The 21,112-nt window shown below is 36.7% G+C and overlaps 4 protein-coding genes across 4 annotated transcripts; 3 read left to right on the top strand and 1 right to left on the bottom strand.

The window, feature by feature from the left end:
• Positions 1-675: 675 nt before the first annotated feature.
• On the bottom strand, positions 676-1,910 carry LOC113753511 (transcription factor SPT8-like). Its single transcript, XM_027297685.1, has 2 exons — positions 1,563-1,910; positions 676-1,451 (listed from the first exon to the last, which is right to left on the bottom strand). The coding sequence occupies exons 1-2, from the start codon at positions 1,591-1,593 to the stop codon at positions 982-984; spliced, it is 501 nt and encodes a 166-aa protein (XP_027153486.1). The 5' UTR covers positions 1,594-1,910; the 3' UTR covers positions 676-981.
• A 2,867-nt stretch (positions 1,911-4,777) lies between these two features.
• On the top strand, positions 4,778-10,375 carry LOC113753508 (ASC1-like protein). The gene is made up of 6 exons (XM_027297682.1): positions 4,778-5,131; positions 6,708-6,937; positions 7,235-7,390; positions 7,645-7,830; positions 8,863-9,047; positions 9,979-10,375. The coding sequence occupies exons 1-6, from the start codon at positions 4,994-4,996 to the stop codon at positions 10,008-10,010; spliced, it is 927 nt and encodes a 308-aa protein (XP_027153483.1). The 5' UTR covers positions 4,778-4,993; the 3' UTR covers positions 10,011-10,375.
• A 1,224-nt stretch (positions 10,376-11,599) lies between these two features.
• On the top strand, positions 11,600-14,546 carry LOC113753509. The gene is made up of 2 exons (XM_027297683.1): positions 11,600-11,704; positions 13,515-14,546. Exon 2 carries the CDS (start codon positions 13,537-13,539, stop codon positions 14,326-14,328), a length of 792 nt encoding a protein of 263 aa, XP_027153484.1. The 5' UTR covers positions 11,600-11,704; positions 13,515-13,536; the 3' UTR covers positions 14,329-14,546.
• Positions 14,547-16,449: 1,903 nt separating this feature from the next.
• Positions 16,450-18,693, top strand: LOC113752613 (peroxidase 11-like). The gene is made up of 4 exons (XM_027296713.1): positions 16,450-16,668; positions 16,829-17,020; positions 17,356-17,521; positions 18,269-18,693. The coding sequence occupies exons 1-4, from the start codon at positions 16,450-16,452 to the stop codon at positions 18,691-18,693; spliced, it is 1,002 nt and encodes a 333-aa protein (XP_027152514.1).
• Positions 18,694-21,112: the final 2,419 nt, after the last annotated feature.

Genomic DNA, 21,112 nt, shown 5'->3' with positions numbered 1-21,112 from the left:
TTCACTATTTTATGTTTTGTATTTCACGTCTGACCACATCACTTTTCTGGTCCACCGCAAGCTTGAATTAGCACACTTGGTTGGATTTTCCAGTGTTCTAATTTTTTGGGTATATTAGCAGAGAACTTTTATGAGACTGATTTCTGGCTACCACGCTGATGGTGATATAACTGGAATGTCTTGTCCTTCAACAGTCGCGGAAGCAAGTACTGTTCACCTACTTTGCCAGTAATAACCAATATGCGTTCGCAAAACTTATATAAAAAATTTTTCGTGTTCTAATCATCTTAGCATTGCAGATGCCATGCATAAACATTCATTTACAAACAAAGCTTGAGTTCTGAATTTAATTAATTTCATTCTTCTGTTAAAGTAGGGGCCTCCTGTTTACTTCCTGTGAGAAGATGAAACAGTTTATCAATTCTTGCCTGAGCTGGAAAGGGAAAATTATAGCACTTAGCTTTTTATATTTCTGATCCTATTTCTGTATGCATGGGTTTTTGTCAGTCTTCATTGGCAATCTGCCCAACCCAATTGCAACTAATCAGGATTCACTCTGTGTGTGTGTGTGTGCAGTAGGTAACATTCAGATTTGTTCTGTAATAGCATACTAGTTTCTTATTCAATGATGAAGAAGCTATGCATAGATCATTATGTATTTAAATGCTTCTTGGGCATTGAGAAGTATAATTTTACAAAGGCCACACTGGCCAAAAAAAAATGGAATGCATAACGGGAAATCCAAGCAGTTCATCTTCCCTGTTCTTGCAGATCTATGTCCTAGATAAGCACGTACGGGGTATTGCATGATATATTAGTTACCTATACTGAATGTATTATCCAATTGGACTAAGTATCAGGTATGGCAAATTGATAGCTGAGATTTCCTCCATTAGACGCCTTTACTTAACAATAGACAAAGACTGCAAACAAACCAGGAGGAAAACTTGCAAAAGATTTACATATTTGCCTTTCAGTGGACTAATTTTTTCTAGACTTGCCTTTACCTTGAAGGTTCTCAGTTGCATTCTTTGCCTTATGGCCCTGCTCTTTCTTCGCTGCTTTTATATCAGCAGGATATTGTTTTCTCTCTACCTGTTTGTCATGTTTCTTGCCTGAGGATCTTCTGTTGTTGACCTTACCCTCAGCATGTGCAATATCATCCCTGCGGTGGCTTCCCTCCTTGGTTCTACATGGTCCTCCTTGATGACTTGGACCAGAAGAGGCATCAGAAGCCATTGAATCATCACTTGCGGGATCGCCACCATCATCACTTGGGTAATCCTTGTAGCCTTTCCTTTCACTGTAATTGTCGTCATCGTCATCGTCGTCATCATTTTCAGGATTGTTTTCATGGACGGGTGAAGCAATGTACATAGTCCATCCAGATTCACTGCTGTTACATTCTTCTCTGCCTCCAATATTTTCAGAAGGGTCATCCATTACTGTCGCTAGTGGTGAAAAAAATGAAAACAAGGAATGGTTCAAGGAAAGGTGAAGTCTTGAGTAGAAACCATATTAATTCCTGGACAATCTGGTATCTACGACTAGTCAATACATACCTCCTCCGCTAAGGTGGACTCTGCCATGCATACGCTGGAAAGACTTTTCTCCTGATGCTGATGGAACATGAAGGATTCAAAGCAAGTCTCTTTGGAGTGCCAGCACCATCAATTCTCTGGCCTTTATTATGTGGAGACTTTGTACAAGACAAAATACAGGTGAACAGATCCCACAACCGAACAAGCTCTGTTTGATTCTTCTGTAAATTTGATTGCTCACTTGTAACACCTCACACCTGGAAATAATACCATCTTTACTCCTCTGCCCACCTCATAAATATACAAGGCAGCTTTTGAAATGGCATTTCAGATATGCCCCACTCGGAAGAATGTATAAGATCAATAATCACAAATAGCTAGAAGAGGGCCTCTACCTCCAGTACTCCTTTATCATTAATATTAAGCCTTTAATAGTTTGTCATGTACCAAGAGCGGCCTCTCATGTGAAATATACAGTGAACCCAACTGTATTTTGGCGTCTTCCATCGGGTTGATTGTTTCATTATGCTGTTTCTATTGTGCCCTTTTGCTTGCCTTTCCTGTTTGTCCAGTAAAGCAGGCTTGTGTCTTTTTTTGTGTTACTAGGATGACAGATGAAAGTTCCTCGGTAGAATCCCATAGCAAATAATTCCTCTTCCATATGGAATGGAATCTAAGTAAAGATACGAGTTAAAAGGCAGCCAATGCTCGAGAACTCTCATCTTCTGTAATTTTGGAGTGGAGTAGGGATTCCACTACCAGACTGCGACTTCAAGTGGCTTTACAGGAGTTACCATCACCCCCATATGCCCATATGATGGGAACTCTGAACTGAATGCCAAAGTTAAATGCAAGTCTCGGAGGGCTTTACTTGTCCATCATTCTCATTTCCCCTCCTAAATTTCTCCCTTTGGCTTCTTATTAATTTCTGCTTGGAACAAGACAAAAGAGAGGCCCCCCCTTTGAATTATTCTGGTAAGGCTATAATGCCTATCCTTTCTTTGATTGCTTCTTGACTTTTTCTTGGCTTTGGGCTCCATTTGAAGATAATTCTTGGAAGTTTTGGACAACGGGACAGCATTCCCTTAGCTGGGGATTCGATCCATTCATATTTTTTGTTTGTATTATGTGTTTCTACATTAATAATAGCAACAAAGCACCATGTGTAAGGATGCTGACAATTCCGTGTTTCATATGATAGTTTCATATGATAGTTCTTGGAGGAGCCCTTTACCATACAGCATCAATGACATGAGTGCATTTTCATGGCTTATGCCCCATCTATTTCTTTGTCTACATTTTTTATGAGAATAAGAAATCCTCTCATTTCTTCCCACGTAAAGCTCTGTAGTGTTTTTCAAATGGGTTCACAAGGTAGGGTCTAATTTTAAAAAATACACTCATTACAGGACAATAAATAATTTCCTATATGAAAAGGCACATGTTCAATAAGAACAAAAATCAAATAATTGGAACGAATGAAAAAGAAATCCCGCATTACAATACAAGTTTTCAAATCAAGTATAATAATACTTCCAAAGATTCTGAGGTACAATAAATCGGAAAGGTGTGGCGATGTTTGTAGTTTTTCTGACAAAGCATGAAAACTCAAGCTAGACTATCAGTCTGGTGTAATAATTTTACCTATAACATGAAGAATTTTCTTTGCACACATAAAAAAAAGATTAACAGTTTTTAAGATAAATTTCTTTCACTTTGATGTATTTCCAAACTATTTTTTTTAGTTAAATTTGTCATATCAACTTTGAATAAGCCATGTAATGGTTGGGGGATGGGTCGGATGATAAGAAAGAAAAGAGTATAATGCAAGAACCTAAATTCGATACCTCCCATTTACATTTAAAAAAAAAATCATGTAATGGTAATTTAGGAGTAAAAATACTTGTTAGCATTTCATATGAATTTTTGTATCGATACTAGGCCGACATTGTTACATTGAAATTAAAAATAAAGAAGATAGATGTGACATTGAAGATCTCAAGGAAGCCAACTGAAATTATCATAAACCTAGTAGGAGGTTCTTGGAATTTTCTCTTCACAATTGCAAAACACAAAATTAAGGCAGTCTCGTAGGTTTTATTAATAGTATGATGTTAGAGAAAGCCTAGCTTAAAATTGAGATAGAGTAGAGTATTATAGTCCCAAAGGAAAAGATGGATTCTTTGGAACTGTATTAATGACTAATAAAAGGGTTTACCCTTTTTCTCATTTCCTTTTGAATATGATAGAATGGACAGCAGAAAGGGCTGTTACGGGAATAAAGTATGAAATTGAATTATTTTAAAAATATTTTTTGTGAAGGGAGTTATTTTGGCAAATTCTGTGTTTGTATGGATGATAAGTGGATTGACGATCTGTGCCTTCCACAGCTTCCTCTCATTGTCACTATTGGATCCAACTACGTTTTCAGGAAAGAGATTACCCAAAATTGGTGCAATTGCTAGAAAATTAAATATGGAACCAACCGCATTTAGGGTGTTGGCCACTATCAAAGACTTTAAGTCTTGATAGGACAAGAACTTGAGCATTTAAATCTTACCTTTCATTACTGTGCCTTTTCCAAAATCCATATATATGAATACGTAATGCAGCTGTCTAGTCCGATAGTAGTTCAGTTCTCGTCAGGTATTCAATTGGCCCAATTGAGCCTCCCCTCCCTTTCCAAAATTCATTTGAGTACGTAATATAATTGTCCAGTGTGATAGTAGTTCAGTTCTTGTCCGTGTTCAATTGGCCTAGTTGGGCCTCCCCTCACTTAAAATATTATGCTAGAGTAGGAGTAGATGTTGTCTTTTGACCCAAAAAAAAAAAAATTAAATATGAAGAGAAGAGAGGCATAAATGCAAACTTTGCTTTTAACCCCTAAAGCTTTCAATTCTTACCCTAATTAGTGTTATCAATGGTAGATCTTACATCTTGGCTCTAGCCAAGTTGCAATTGAATATCCAATGGTAAATTAAATTCCAATTTTGATTAGTTATGATGATACATAAAGTGTCACTGTATATAGCATTAATTCTTGAATTTGTGTATTTCAAACCTATCTATTTAAAATCTTTTCAAGTAGAATCCTGTGCCAAATCACTAATCCAAACCCAATTCGACTGAATTGCTAGGTCAATATGGGCTCCAAGTCAAAGGTCAGATTGGCAATCCAAAATCTCATTATTGGCATTACCAAAAAACCAAAATAAAACCGAGCCGTAAAAGCCGATTTCCAAACTACAAATTAAAAAGTAGTGGACTCCATTTACCAGTCTTCGGGAGAAGAAAAAAAATTAGAGGACCTAAGCTTTGTTCAGTTCTTCCATGCTTGTAGACGACCAATGCCTCTGATCCACTGCCACTCTCATCTCTGATACATCCCATTCAAATCATACATCTTGTAAATCCAAACCAATAATCATTTGATTTTTAGGACTTTTACTCTAATGGGTTTGTTGGAATCGGTGGTTTCCATGAATTGGGATCATGAATCTTACCCAGAGAATGAAGATTTTCTGGTGCTCCCTTTATTTGCCATCTTCTTTCTCTTCATTAGATTCTTTCTTGACAGATTCGTATTTGAGGTAAAGTTTTGATCTTTTTGAATGTTTCAGCTATCCATTGATTTGGATTTTGATGAGTGATTGTTTTTATGGAGAATAAGTTGCTTTTTTAATTGGCTGAATACTAGTATGAGCTTATTGCTTTTGCATATATTCATCTATTCCAGCTGAAAGTGTATGCTTCTTTTTTGTGTTTTTTCTTGTAATTAACTGAGGTTGATTTTACACAAGTGATGGTTTTTTATGTTGGATTGGTGCTTATGCTTGATCGATTTTGTTTGATTTTGATGATTTGGATTTAACTATGTGTAACTGGAGTGAGTGGCTTGGACAAGTTTTTAGCTGAAAATTGGATTGATTTGCTTCAGACCTGTATTGAGTTTCAAGGAATGATTTTCGATTGGACTAGGTAAGTGTTAGCTTTTGAAGATGGAACTCATTCAAAGCAGGATACTTTCTGTTTCAAGCTTATTGGCTTAGCTGGATTCTAGAATGCTGGTTGACAACTGGATTTTGCTATTTGTATTGGGAGCTAAGCTATTTAGTTGAGCAATAGAAGCTTGTTTAACTTTTAAAGCTGACTAGGTGAGGTGTTTGGAGTTAGATTACAACTTGCAATGCAGAAGGCTTGTGAATGTCATTCTAGAATAAACAAAATAGTTATTTTGTGGTCTGTGAAGGTTCTATGCTCTAAAGCTGAATAATGAGCTGGGGAGCTGGGTATAATTGTAGGCTGTCCCCTTTGGTAGTACTGTAGCCTAGTGGGAAGTTCTGGGCGTCTAGTATGTATGAGATTATACCAGTTGTTAATGGATTCCATTCTGGTGCACTTACATGGGTCCTCAAATCATGGTTCGTGTAATATCTCTGTTCTGATAATCAGGTTTGGATGCCCTTATGGCTTCCCTTCACCAGTGCCTGTTTATCTTGAACTTTATGTTTCTATTTCCTTGCTTAAACATTGAGCTGTCATGATTAGGTTCCCTACCAAGTTAAACCACTAGCATTGTGATTAATTGTTGATTCAACTTTGCACTCATTGGTTTAGGTGTCTATCTTGTTTTAGTTATGCATGCATGATCTTTCCTTATTTTCAGTATCCTATCAACTTACTTTGGTTTTCTTTCGGAAAAATCTGTTATGACCATTGAAATTAGGGACCTCGATCACTAGATGGGCATCCGAAACAGTAAATTGGCAATTTCCATGTTTCAAAAATATGAAAATGGTGTTTGGAAACTGCTTGTGGTAGATTTGAGCAGGGATCAGCAGCTAAGAATTTTCCAAGATGATGAATGTGGTTTTTTGTCAGTAGCAATCAGAAGATGTACATGTCATATTTAAACCAGCAGTCTCCTAGAGTTTGGCCTAATGCAAGTTGACCACCTAATGCCTATTGTTTGGAGGAAGCTATTCTATTATCTTCTTTTCATGTGATTTGCATGCTGACTACTTGTTTCCTCACAACTTCACTTAGTTTCATAAAAGAGGAAAGCCTTGCTCCATGCACTGGATAATTCTGTTTCTAGTCTTTCAGATCTTCTGTAGTTTCTTTGAATTTGTTCTGCGCAATCTAAAATGGAAGTACCTTTTGCAGAAAGTGGGCAAAAGATTGATTTTTGGAAAAGGGCATGTGATGCAGGAGACTGTAACAGATGAGCAGAGAAAGAAAATAAGGAAATTCAAGGAATCAGCATGGAAATGTATTTATTACCTTTCTGCAGAGTTATTTGCACTTGCTGTGACTTACAATGAGCCATGGTTCACAAAGACAAGATACTTTTGGGTAGGGCCTGGGGATCAGGCCTGGCCTGACCAGAAGTACAAGTATGATTTCTTTGTACCTTATCTTTCACCTTTTGAGTTCTTAGTAGACAATAGCTTTATTGAAATTTTGGGGGAAGAGAATGATGACAAAAACCTGAGAGATAAGGGATGAGGAAGGCCCATTTAGCTGTCCTTCTCAATGATCTAAAAGCAAGATTTTTTTAATCTCAAATGACATTCATTAGGATTGACCATTTTATCTGCTGCTTTCCTGTTGTTCTGTTTGTTTGATCATGTTTTGACTAGAATATCTTCCTACTGTCAAATTAGTTGAGCTCCTGTCTTGTGGATATCCAGGTCAAAATTGAAGGCACTTTATATGTATACTGGTGGATTTTACACATATTCAATCTTTGCCCTCATTTTTTGGGAAACAAGGCGCTCAGACTTTGGGGTTTCAATGGGTCATCATATTGCCACTGCCATTCTTATAGGGTTATCCTACATATGCAGGTATAGTTCTAGTATTTCCAATCTCTGTCTAATTTGTTAGATTGCCATGCCATAATCTTTAAGCCTATGAAGCATTAGCATGTCTACCCTGTGATGATAATCCTTGTTTCTGAGTGAAAAAGTGAAAATTGAATATCAGGGTAATGTAAAATGATGATCAAGATTGAGAGAGAGACACACACACACACGGTCAGAGAGAAAGAATCAGAGAGATTTTGACACAATGTTTGGTTGGTATATGTTGCCTCTTGCAGGTTTGCTCGAGTTGGTTCAGTTGTTTTAGCCCTTCATGATGCTAGTGATATTTTTCTGGAAATTGGAAAGATGTCCAAGTACAGTGGTGCAGAAGCTCTTGCCAGCTTTTCATTTGTCATTTTTGTTTTGTCTTGGATAGTACTTCGTCTTACTTACTTCCCTTTCTGGGTCCTTTGGAGCACAAGGTAACTTATTTGGATCCTTCTCTACATAGTTTTTATAACTGTCAACTTTTTGAAGGTTGCCTTGGTTTCAAGCAAAAATGTAGCTCATGCTTTTTATATAATCCCCACAACTTGAGCTGCTAGGGTTTTGAAACTTGATGGTAGCTGCAGCTAAAGAAGCAATAGGCGTTTGTGACCATTCATAATTGTGACTAGTTTCTGAATTGCTTTATCCACCATTCACCTTGGAGTTGTCAATTGACTATTGACTAGATTTGCTTTACGCATCCATAATAATATGTACATGCTGGGGCTAGGTTGCTACTGCTAAGTAGGGTGGGTCAGAGTGACGTTTGATCCTACTTGTGGATCTAATTGTCAAGTATTATGTAGTTTCCCAGGGAGCAGAGGTTGGCTCTTCAAGAAGGTCTTATTGATGTAGAATCAAGTGGACTAAATCATGTGCTGTCCAGTAAACTTTTGAATGCTTTGTTGAGGAAGTCAGGAATCACATGAATTATTGTGATTTGACCTTCCAAAATGCTGAACTTTAAATACTCTTAAGCGTCTGGGAATAGATATTCAGCTTTTAATGTAGCTCTACAGGCAGTTAGTTTGATATGTCAATTACCAATTTGTCTGAAAAATCATGAAAGCCTGTTGCCATTGGAATTTATTTATCCTAGTCTCTTCATTTTTTCCTTCGGTTATTTTCAGAATAGCATCTGCAGAAGTTATCCATGAGAACATGCATCTTTGGTAACATTGGCAATTTAATTGACTTGGCACTTCCTTCTCCATGTAGCATATCCTCTATTTTCCTACATAAGTTCAATTTCCTTTTTCTCCTTGCTCTAGCAAAACACTGTTTTCTGAATGAAAACTAGGTATATACAGGACTGACAAGTAGAACATTTTTCATTTGTTTCATACTTTTATGCTTGTTTCTTACTTCTCCACCTGACAGTTATGAGGTTATGTGTATCTCTGACTGACGCACAGTTTTACTGCCTTTTATTTGTGTCTTAATTCATCTGTTCTCGAAAATGACAGTTATGAAGTTATCCAGACATTGAATAAAGAGAAACACCAATTTGAAGGACCAATTTACTACTATATATTCAATTCACTTCTGTTTTGCTTGCTCGTTCTTCACATTTACTGGTGGGTACTCATGTATCGGATGCTTGTTAAACAAATCAAAGCACGGGGCCAACTCAGTGAAGATGTTCGATCTGGTAAGTGAAATTCTTCAGGAGAGAGAATGTAAAATTAGTTGCAATAAATTTGGGCAGTATTTATTTTGTTATCAATAGTTTGTATGAGTTGTACTATGCCTGATGCTGACAACCTTAAAGAGAGAGATACGTTCTTTAACTGGATAGTTACCTTGTCCTTCAGTGGAGACTGGATAGCTACCTGATGAAAAGCACATAACTGATTAATGATGAATATTTTTTACCCTGCTCAACATAAGGGACATATTCTAGGGTTAAAAAGACTTCTCAGCTGGCTGGAATAAGCTGTTTATGTCTACAACTAGTGCAGCCCATGGTATCTTGCTCATCAGGCTTTCACCAAAGAACTCTTAGCTTGCAGTTACCAACTTACTGTTGCTAATATCCAGTTTCTTGCTAAGTTAGTGGCATAATGAACTAAACCTACAGATAGTGTAATCTGAGGATGTCGATAATTTTGGAGAATGTTAAGAATCTTTCACTTGTCAAACAGCCGGAAGTATGGCTTCATCATCTTTTCTTCATTTTTCTGTTTGATCTCCGTCTTAGTTCATCTATAAGTTTATTGAATAGGTTGTGTGTGAGGACTTCTGTTTCTGGTCACAGTTGCTTCAATGGGTGTGTTGGCTTTGTAGGTAGTTATAAGCTACAATTTTGTTTTCCTCAACGGAAAACATATTAGCATAATTATGTTTTGACATTTGAAGAGTATATTTTGTTGGTCATGGTATCTTATAACTTGGAATTCAAGATTATCCTTCTGCTGTGTGATCCCTTATTAGCTTGAAGAGGACAACGGGGAGCTTGGTTCTCCTATTTCTCTGCATGATAAAGTTATACTTGATATTATTAAAATGGCTTTGGTCTTCGCAATCTAAAGCAGCATCTCCTGTCCCTATAAACTTGGTTTATGTCTCTTTGCGTTGCACAGATTCTGAAGGGGAAGATGAGCATGAAGATTGATCATGCCAGTGTTTCATCACTCTTTGGATCTCAGGTAGGTGGTTAATGATTTGTAAGCAGGAACGGAAATGCCCCAAGCTGATTCTTAAGGGAGTTCTCGAAACTTAATTGCCAAGGGAGGACTCGCCTACAATGTTTACTATTTCTCTTTTGATTTTAGTTCCATGAGAACTCCTGCTGTCCACCATCCCCTAATTCTTGTTGTAAAACTACTCTCTTCTAGGCATGGTTTCAAGAATTCAGAAATAGAAATTTTTTGGCTTACTTTTCTTTGAGATGGCTGCAACCAAACTTTACATGGATTTGATATTCAAGTGAGACACTTTGTGATTAGGAATTGCCCTTAAAATTGAAGGAATTTTGCACTTTGTGATCACTTGAGGAGACAGCATTGAAGAGGCCGCAATTGGCCCAATGGTGTTTCATTGTTACATAATATAGCTCACACCCTTAGTCATTTGCTTTCTGGTGCAGGGATGCTTTTCTATCCATTCTTGTTTGTAGAAGCACATGCAACCCTTCATTTTGTTCTACCACCCTGTTTCGCCATGAGGGCTCGTTCAACAATGGTGTGAGCTAATCGTGGAAAAGTTGTATTCCTGTATTAAGCAAATTTTGCTCCACTAATGGCAATTTGTGGAGTTTGTTTCATTCCTTTCTCCTCATTTGAACTATTATCAATACACGCTGATTCTGCACAATTTAACGCCTCAAAACAGACATAAGGATGATAAGTATACACTGTTTTAGAAGATGGAATCAAATGCACTACCATCACCAAGCAATTATCATTGAAAGGTTAGAATCTCGAAATGCGATAAATAATTTGGAACAAGGGGAATAATAATATATTTGAAGGTCAAGAGTGTACAAATACAATAGTTTCGAGGGCTGGCCCGGTTTTTTCACTTGCCCTTAGCTTCTTAATACCACTAATATCCGTTTGGATTAGTTGTTTTTGGAGATGTTTTTGAAAAATTTTATTGTAGCAGAGTTTTTAGAGTATATTTTGGGATATTTTTAGAATTTATCTTGGGATATTTAAGAGTAGTAGAGTTTTTGAAATATATTTTGTGATATTTTTTAAACATTAAAAAAAATTTAGACTATTTTTTAGAGTATTTTTTAAAAATTTTTATAATTTTTGAAAAAATGGTGGATCCAAACTGAGAGTTTTAAAACAACTGGGCTGATTTTTTCTGGGCTAAGCATCGATTTAATGATTAGCCGGGCTTCATAAGCAATCCAACAAAGTTCCAATAGAAGTCAGACAAATCTTTTACTAGCAGGCTCACGAATCCCTTCTTCATTCCAGAAACGAAATTTGACCAATTAAACCTAATCCCAGGAGTCAACCCAAAAGTCAGCAACTCTTGGATTGCTCCAGGACTTAACTACCCAAATCCCAACCCCCCAAAGCCGATGTGGGATAGAAACCCGACAGGGCCAAGCCCAAATCCCAAATCCCAACCCCCCCGACAGGGGCCAAGCTCACGAATCCCTCTTTAGTTGACTTTCTCCCCAAGCCGCTACCATCACCGCCGGTAGCAGGTAAACCCCTCCTCCCCCACTTTCTTCACATTAGTAGCAAGTAGTAGTTACTAGTTAGTACCTCCTCCTTCTTCTTCTTGAATCCGCTGGTCTAGCCTAGTTACTCGCTGACGGTGTCGTTTTCTACATTTAGCTCCGATTAAGTAAGTCTTTTCTCTATCATTTATCGGCACCCAGTAAGCTGGTCTAGTAGATTGATTTGTAGCTGTGTTGATGGATGTAATTTCTTGCAAGTTTAATTTGTCATTGCGGGTTTGGGTTCAGATTTGAGTGATTGTTTGTAGGATGGGTTAATGAAAAATTCGTGGTGGGAAAGTATTTTTTTTTTTAATTTACTGAATTTGTGAAACTTTGTTGAGAATAATCTATGAGGCATTGCTGTTAAATTAAAAGCTGGAGATTTCTATATATGTAGAGGTAACACTTGAAAATTGATACTCAGTATGTTAATGATCTCTGTAATCAGTAAAAATGGTTCTAAGCTGCACAATTTTAATATCCTCACCAATTATAGTAAGAATTTTGAGAAAGCAAAAATGCATAGGCTGCTTATGGGTTTTCGATGAAATTGGAATTGAACAGGAGTTAGTGTATGAACTGCTGTTCTGAATTAGCTGAGGTATTAAGTATGAATAGCTCAAGTTCCAATGATTTGCTTAGATTAAGAGAGACTTGTGAGAATTCTTCATTTTGGGATTGAGTAGTTCTAATAATTACCCTAACAAGAACCAATATAGGCTTTGTCCAATTCTTAGCAACCAAGTTCATCCTTTTTCTGAATAATGGATATGGAATAACACTATTGCTTGTGGTCGTCTCCAATGAATCGCCGACATGTATTCTTTTCTGCATCTCGTGGAAGAAGACACTTAGTATATAATTTGGCTTATACTTGTTAATGTAAAGCTAAAGTTATGGGTTTCACTAGGGGCTAATTAAACCTTAAGAAAGTATATTTAATTTGATTATGTATGGACTCAATTAGCCTTTTCAATCTTCAAGCTTGGTAATGTGGAGCTGAATCTCCACTTGAATTGTTATTCATGCCGCTTGAACCGGATTGAAGCCTAGTCGAGCTGTACTATTGTTAGAGCTCAGCTGAGCTACTCACAAGCAATTCAACTTACTTGAGAGGCAAAAGCAAACCTTATTCTTGGATTTTAGAACCAACACTTTCTTTGGAAATTTATTAATTACTAGGGATTATTAACTTATTGAGTATTAATTATCATTGTGGTAACTCTAGGTATGTTGAAAGTTTCAGCTTTATCCCCCAGCAATGCCTCATGGGTGAATATACATTGACAGCAAATAAGACTGTGATAACATCAATGATTTTTCTGCAGTGTGGTTATTATGAATTGCTTTTTCGATGGAAATGCATCATGTAAGATGATATGATTCTGTATGTCACGTTGAATTAATTCACTTGGGTTGTCCCGATAAACACGCTCCAATTCAGCATAATAATCATCAAGATACAATGTGGTGTATGAAAAATTGATGGATATGTTTTCATGACTCACGAAGTTCTTCCATGTTTATGACTTACTTTAATAAGACTATTCAAAATGGGAAAGCTTTGCCCAGGCAAGGACTTGTAGTTACATTAGAGGTCATCATACCGTGGAAAAGAATGTTTTGCAGTTTCAGCTATGATGATAATGTAATACAAGCTTGTTCTGCATATTCAGTGGCACGAGTTCTCAAAAGTTGTAATAAAGTTAGAGAATCTCAACTCATTTGCTGCAAAAGGACTAATAACGGAGATTCCCATACTTTGGCTGGGAAATAATTTGTTTCCTTGAAATACAGATGGTTCATGCCATTTACTAGTTATTCTGTTTATTTGCTCGCATGTTTTTCCTGACAGATTCTGATCTTCTGAGCTTGTCCTTTCTGCTTGTATTTGAGTAATAATGTAGATTCCTAAAAGTAAGAAATCAATTGCAGTTTGTAGGACTTGTACAGAGAAATGGAAGATGTGATAACGGACATTCCTCCTCCTTCGAGGTTCTTCTTGGAAGATCTGAACATCTTTACTCCTCCATCACCTCCTCTTCCCTCTCCATTCCTTCTGTTCTCCATTTCCAACAATGGGAAACCTTTCCGCCCTTCTCTCCTTGTAGTTGCAATATCCTTTCCATCACTTCACTTCTTTCATCATGTATCCTCCAAAAAACGGATTGGAACTTTGATTCTCCCTGAGATCCCTTTCTCTGGCAACTCAGTCGAACCCTCTCTTAGAGATAAATCCTGTGACATATATGCCATCAATAATGCCGATGAGTCAATTGTTGTTGTGTCTGTCCAGTACCCTGTTACAGCAGAGAGATCTCATGCTGTGGCAAAGTTGCTGATAGGTGAGCAGATCAACCCGGAGAGGGTTTTGATTCTGGAGTCTGTTCAGAGTCGTAACTTCCGAGGTAAACTTTCAAGGGATGATTCATTTGCATTCAAGCTGGAGACATCCTTAGAAAGAAGCAGCAAGAACTCGCCGCTTATAACTGGATTGGACTATTTGCCATCAGGAAGCATGGTTGATGGCTTGGCAGCTGCTCTTTTGGCTCAATGTCAGTTGAGGAAGATTAGAGGGAGCCTTTGTCTTTCATGGCCCGAATTTGGTTTTTCATCAAATTCGCTGATTAAAAATATGCTGCTCAAGGTCTTGCCTGGAATAGAGCTTGCTAGTAATAGCAATGATGAGGATTCATTTTTAAGGATTGCTCGTGAAAAAGATTATCTTGATTCTGAACTGTATACATGAAATAATTAGTTCCTAAGCTTGTTTTGTACGTGAAAATTGCCATTTTGATCATGCCTCTTTAATTTGGAAAATCTTCTGACTCAATACTGGAGTAACACTTGTTGTCAGCTCTATATTACCGTAACTTCAAGTTGTTCCAATTCAGGGCTACATGTGTCAATGTGCGTCAGTGGATTGGATGTTATATTAAGCTGCGAGCTCTGGGAAGAGTTTGATAAGATGTGCTACCATTCCCCTCGAAATGTCTCGTTCGAGCTCTTTATTAGATCCTTTTGAACATCTTGTTTCTATTAAATGGTGAAGAGACATCTATTGTCTAACATAAGTTATCAGATTGGCCCATGGTTTAAGTGACCCTGCTACTTACCAAAGCTTTAGCTCAAGTCTTTAATGTCCAACCAACACTATTCTGGGCAAAATGTAGAATGTTTTTTGGCACATGATTATCAAGATCTCTCTCTCCCCACTCCCATCCCCCTCCACCCCGAAACACCCCCCCCCCCAAATTTTTTATTTAGGGATAATTTGAGAGAAACCTCCCTTGAGGTTACATATACCTCCCCGAGTTTACTGTTTTCGTAACAAAAACTATCTAATGGACAAAATTTTGAATGAATAATCCAAAATGTTCTCATGAAATTGTGAAGTTCATTTTACCTTCATATATAATTATTTTGAAACTAGGGAACATGAACAAAATCTCAGACTCATTTTCAATCCTCATCTCTACTATTTTAAACCTTTAATATTACCACATTTCAAATTATTACTATTATCACCATGACCATTACCACCATCAATTTCTAAATTCTAAAACCTCAATCGAAATTAAAAAAAAAAAAATTGCACTGTTAAACTCAAAAAATTTCAATAACCACATCAATATAACATCCTATTTCTCAAATATTGGAGTATCAATACTAGCCCTATCCTTTTTAATCCCAATTTATATCTTCTTGTATTCATCTCCAAATCCTCCAAACAAAGCTAAAATTAATTTTTAATATGTTATTATTGTGTTTAGGACATGACTGGTTATTCCACGAGTGAATCTTATTTTTGTTTCCATTAAATGTCTAATTGTGTGATGCACTCATATGAACAAGATTAGGAGTGGATTGTTTAATTGCATGAAAAAAAATATTAATATGTTAAGGCTATTATGGTCATTTTGTGGGACCAAGGGAAGTATGTGTAATATTGAAAACCTCAAAGGGTACTAGGTGAAATTGTCAAAAACCTCGAGGGAGGTTTCTGAAATTATCCCTTTTATTTATTTTGAAAAATTTTAATTCGTCTAATTCTTTTTTATTTTCTTCTCTATATTCTTCTGGGTTCTAGATAAATCACAAAACCATCAAATCCGGTGATTCGGTGAATTCAGCTGGAATTCTTGTTTATAAAGAAAGCTTAAGAAGGCTAACGTGTTAATTGACTTCGAATTAGATATAGAATCTGCTTTCAATAAGTAAGCTGCAGGCGGCCCTGACAAGTGAGAGTGGTTGCATTTTAGTGAGAAGTAAATCAGTTTGCTGAAATTATGCTACATTGTTTTTTACACGATAGGATAAGCAGATGTAGCATGTTAACCAAAAGCAGTAACCGTGTGATATGGACTCTTTTACCTAGCTGTTATTCACTTGATGGACCAAAGGGGCAATGGATTCAACAAACGAACTTCTTGTCTTGAAGCAGTTGAGAACTTTTGCTTCTTGTTTTTATTAAGAGTATTGCATGACAAACTAAGGTGCAAGTGTCTGAGATTTTCAGTTTCCTGGAAAAGTTGGGGAATGGAGACATCAAATAATATGAGCAAAGGTGATTGGTAGCTTGCCCAAAATTTGCGTATATGATGGATTACAGACTTAAAAAAGTTTGGGATTATTCACCAACCAGACCAATAGTAGTTGCATCCTCTCTTGACTATGAGAACCTTCACAAATTTTACTCAAAAAGCCTTGACTAAATCCATGTCCATGCAAATCTCTTGCTGTAACCTTCTTACCTATATAACTCAGTCTCAACTCTCAACCTGCAAATATATTTCATAATCTTTGCGTCTTCCCTTTTCAGTGGAAAAGCAAACAAGCAAAAAACTTGGCACCTTTTCCTGATTCAAGAATGGGATCTGTGCAATGGACGCTTTTACTACTTATGGTCGTCAGCATTTGCAGCGTTCACGTCCATGCAAGTGATCCACCTTTAACGTTAGATTACTACAAGAAAACATGCCCAGCTGTGCTGGAACTTGTTAGGAAGGAAATGGAATGTGCTGTGCTTTCTGATCCTCGTAATGCAGCTTTGATCTTAAGATTACATTTCCATGATTGCTTCGTTCAGGTTAGGACCAAAACTTCGTTTGCCTAGACATGAAGATTTTCACTTCCTTTATTTGCTTTTTTTCAGCTGATCTCGTTGCAAGGAAACATTGTCCCTGATCATTGCTTCTTTTATAGTGGTCTATGATTTTGATTTTTTTTTTTTGGAATTATTATTGTAGGGCTGCGATGGGTCAGTTCTGCTGGATGATACAATCGATCTCCAAGGAGAAAAGGAGGCACCAAATAACAAAAACGCTTTAAAGGGGTTCAGAATCATTGACAAAATAAAGAACTTACTGGAGTCAGAGTGCCCAGGAATAGTCTCTTGTGCTGATATTCTCACTGTTGCAGCAAGAGATGCAGTTCTGCTGGTAAACTGAAGCTATCAAAACAGATACACATCCGATGCACAGCCTAAAGAAATCAACTGGTTTTCCTAAATTGCATGCATGTAGATTAAGAATTTCTATCTATTATGGGATGGAAGGGGCAGTGACTTCCAAGATTTACAAATTCAAAACTGTGCAATATCACATTAAATTGAGAATTTTTTTGAAGGGCATTTAATAGTCAATCCAAAAATCAGAAAAAGTAAATCATGCATCTACAGTAGGACCTTTCTAATTGATGTAGACATTGTCCCCTTAAAATATTTAACTTGAAGGATAATTCTGGTATATATGTTTTATTCGTTTGGAATATTTAGGTAGGTGGCCCGTATTGGGATGTTCCTTTGGGTAGAAAAGACTCCAAAACTGCCGGTTATGAGCTCTCAAGTATCAATCTTCCAACTGCAGCTGATGGCCTTCTCTCCATCATTTCCAAGTTTATGGAGCAAGGGCTCTCAGTCACTGACATGGTGGCTCTCTCTGGTATGCATGGTGCATCAAATCATTGTCATCCCCATGAGTTTGAACAGTTGACATTAGCATATTAGTAATTCTGAATTCTAATCATGCATATCTTTTGTCGGAGTGATTCAAACAGTTGTGCATCATTAAATCTTGCTATTCAAATTAAATTCTCCTCATTTAGTACTTTATTGTTTATAGGACAAAAACAAAAAGGTTATATCCAGAATACCTTTTGGAGGATGCAGAATTTTGCATTGATAATTTTAGTCCGTGCCAAGAAAAAAATAAATAAATCAGTGGTTGATGTCTTTCTTGCCATCTTAGGACAAGGGGGTTCGATTTTTCCCTGCTCAATCCCTTTCCCTCATCTTTCTTCCCTTTCTGGCGGCCTTATTTGGAAAGCCAGAAAATTTCTACATTTTCTATGAACATATTTTTTAATTACTTTTTCATCTCACATTTTTCAATTCCGCTAGAAAGTAATTAAAATAAGCTCCAAAACTCAAAGCTATTACTATTATCCAAAATTCAGCAAGATAACTGCAAGATGAAAATGAACTGGTGAATGGTGATCATACTGTCTATAAATTTTTTGATCGAATAGATATAAAATTTTCCATCCAGCAAGAAAGATTAGAAAATGAAATATAAGAATCTTGCCATCATGCATGAACTGTAAAGGTTGTTTTAATTGTCAACCTTTGTATATATATGATCCAAAAACTGTGTGTGTTTTTTTTTTGTTTCTCCCTTTTCATTTGGCAGGTGCCCACACCATTGGCATGGCACGTTGTGTGAATTTCAGGGACAGAATATATGGAGACTACGCACTCACTTCAGAAGTAAATCCAATTTCTGAGGCATATCTGCAAAACTTGAGATCTTCATGCCCTCCTGCCGGTGGAGAAGACAACAAGGAATCAGCTATGGACTATGAGACCCCTGAACTATTCGATAACTCCTATTACCAAATTTTATTGAGGGGACAGGGACTCATTAATTCAGACCAAGAGCTTTATTCAAGTATTCTTGGAATTGAAACCAAAAGGCTAGTCCAAAATTATGCTGAAAACCCTCTTGCTTTCTTTGAGCAATTCTCCCAATCCATGGTGAAAATGGGCAACATCACAAACCCTGAAACTTATGTCGATGGAGAAGTTAGGAGGAACTGTAGATTTGTGAACACATGAAGCTACAAATTTAGATATTAGATCAAAAACTTCTCTCTTTTTTTTTTTCTTTTTTTTTTCTTTTTGTGTTGGATGAAGAGGCCTCATTAACAGGGCTTAATTTGATTGAGTTGAAAATTGTTGCTTTTATCATACCCCGTGTAATAAATAAGATATATTCAAAAATTATTTTGTGAAGCACTCAAAGCCATCACTCGAATATTTTATGTAATAATACAATTGTGGGGTAATTAAGCCCAACCCTTTTTTTCCTTCGTTATAGGCATGGAAAAAAATGCAATTCTATTTCCAGAAAGTCAGCAGTGGTTGGATATATGTCTATAGATGTTTCTTGTAAGTAACGTAACAATATTATAATATAAAGTGGTTGACTTAATACATGAATCTTGTTAACAATTCAACCCTGTGCCCAATTAGCCGTATTTTTTGAATTTATTAATATTTTTCGTGTGAATTAACTAATTTGAAGTGTGCACTGCACACCATCTTACAAGGCAATACCAACCACAAATAAAGAAAGTTAGAATTCAAGGAACAAAAATTAACGAATAATGGTGGGTTATAAATTAAAAACTTAAATTTGATAGATTACCCCCCAAAAAAAATTAAATTGGATATCCAGGACTGGGTAGAGAATTGAGATCATTCTTCTATTATTTGCAGCTTAGAAGAGCAAGAACTTAAATTAAGGCTCCTGAGACGAAATGGTTCAACCCCTGAAGCGAGTCCAAGCTGTATAGGCTACTCAGTGACCCAATCCAACATGGTGGAGCATTCACCTTTGAGGCTTCCTGTCGTTTTATGCGTCTTCGGGCAAAAACTTGGCCTTGTAGTTTGTCCAGCTTCAATACTTTTCTTTTGTGGCTGAAAAACCTGAGTTTCTAATTAAAGTAACAATCCAAGCAACAGATTCCCATCCGTATGGACCGTGTCCCCTTTCACATCTTTCTTAATCTGGGAAACTATCAAATTCCTCCTTTCCATGACTTTGAGTTAGGACAGGAGAGAATCTAGTTCATTTTTTTCTTGGACGAAAGTGACCAAAATATATAGCTAGATTTTGCTTGTCGTAACGGAACTTGAACTTGGAATTGGTCATAACCTCATTCTCCACGCCTCAATCAATCAAGGTACTTCTCAACAATAGAACAGCTCCAGTTTGACAAAAAGCCACATTTGCCATTCAACTCAATTTCTTGGTAAAGGGTTTTCCTTAAAAAAGAGCAAGTTACAATCATCAAGAGAATTTTGAGGTAGTAATCAAGCAACAATAGAAACGAAGAAAATGACTTGATCATGGGTGTTGGACCCTCAAGGCTCCATATGTAGCTTTGCCCTATAACAATTCCCATAAGCCAACAACACATCCAAATTGCTCCATGATAAAAAGTGAATGGCCTTTCAAATTTCACATATTCTCTTTGTGTTATTGTTCGAATCATTCTTGATTGGGACTTTTCCAAGCCACCAATAATGATGGCCGTGCTCTTGTGAATTAAGAGCCATACGTGGCCGAGAGCAATATTTGTAGGTAGAGTGGTGGGGTGGCCTATAAAATTTGATGGAACTTTTGAAAAGGGGTCGAAAGACAAAGATGTTTTCATAAGATCTTTCTAGTCCAATCACTTAACTGTGCCCAACACTATGATATATATTTATATATGTAGATGTTATTGCTTGTACACTTTAAGTAATTTGTCAACCAAGCAACGAACTTCATTGGCTCTTTTGGCAAGACTTTGTAATTGTAAAAAAGGGTGCATCATATAAAAGGTATCTATGCCTATTATTTTATTACCGTAATTAGGGCATAAAGCACATTGATACGGCCTTTTACTCTTATTTTAGAAGCTGTAAAACATACGAGGAACATACAAATGAAAACGATATCTTGGATACAAGAATAAGCAAGAAAATCTACATGGATCAATAGCTTGCCATTTTGGCAATTGAGGATAACTCTTTCCAACGAATCCAATGTTTGACCAGAAAAAAAGACATGAGAATAGATTCTTAATAGACCTTAATTTCCATTGTTACCTCATCTATTCTATGCGAGATTAGGGATGGTAATGGGAGCGGGTGGTCGCGGGCACCCGCCCCACGAGGGCTAATGGGGCGAGGGATAGGGTGGGGCGGGGAGAATTTTTCCCCCCTCCCCCCGTTTAGAAATACTCCCCCGCCTCGCCACACGCTAAAAAAAATAAATATATATATATGTATATAACTATATATATAATATTTAATTTAATTAGTTACAAACTTATGATAATGATATTATTAGTTCTATGTATTATATAATGTATATTAGTGTATGTAATATAACTGATATTATCAATTATATTGATAATTATATATGTCTACTAATATAATTTATTAATTAGTTATACTGAATTTACTAATACATTTATACTAAATT

Source organism: Coffea eugenioides, chromosome 11, assembly GCF_003713205.1.
Source record: "Coffea eugenioides isolate CCC68of chromosome 11, Ceug_1.0, whole genome shotgun sequence".
Lineage (NCBI taxonomy): Eukaryota > Viridiplantae > Streptophyta > Magnoliopsida > Gentianales > Rubiaceae > Coffea > Coffea eugenioides.
This window is presented reverse-complemented; position numbering and strand designations above follow the sequence as displayed.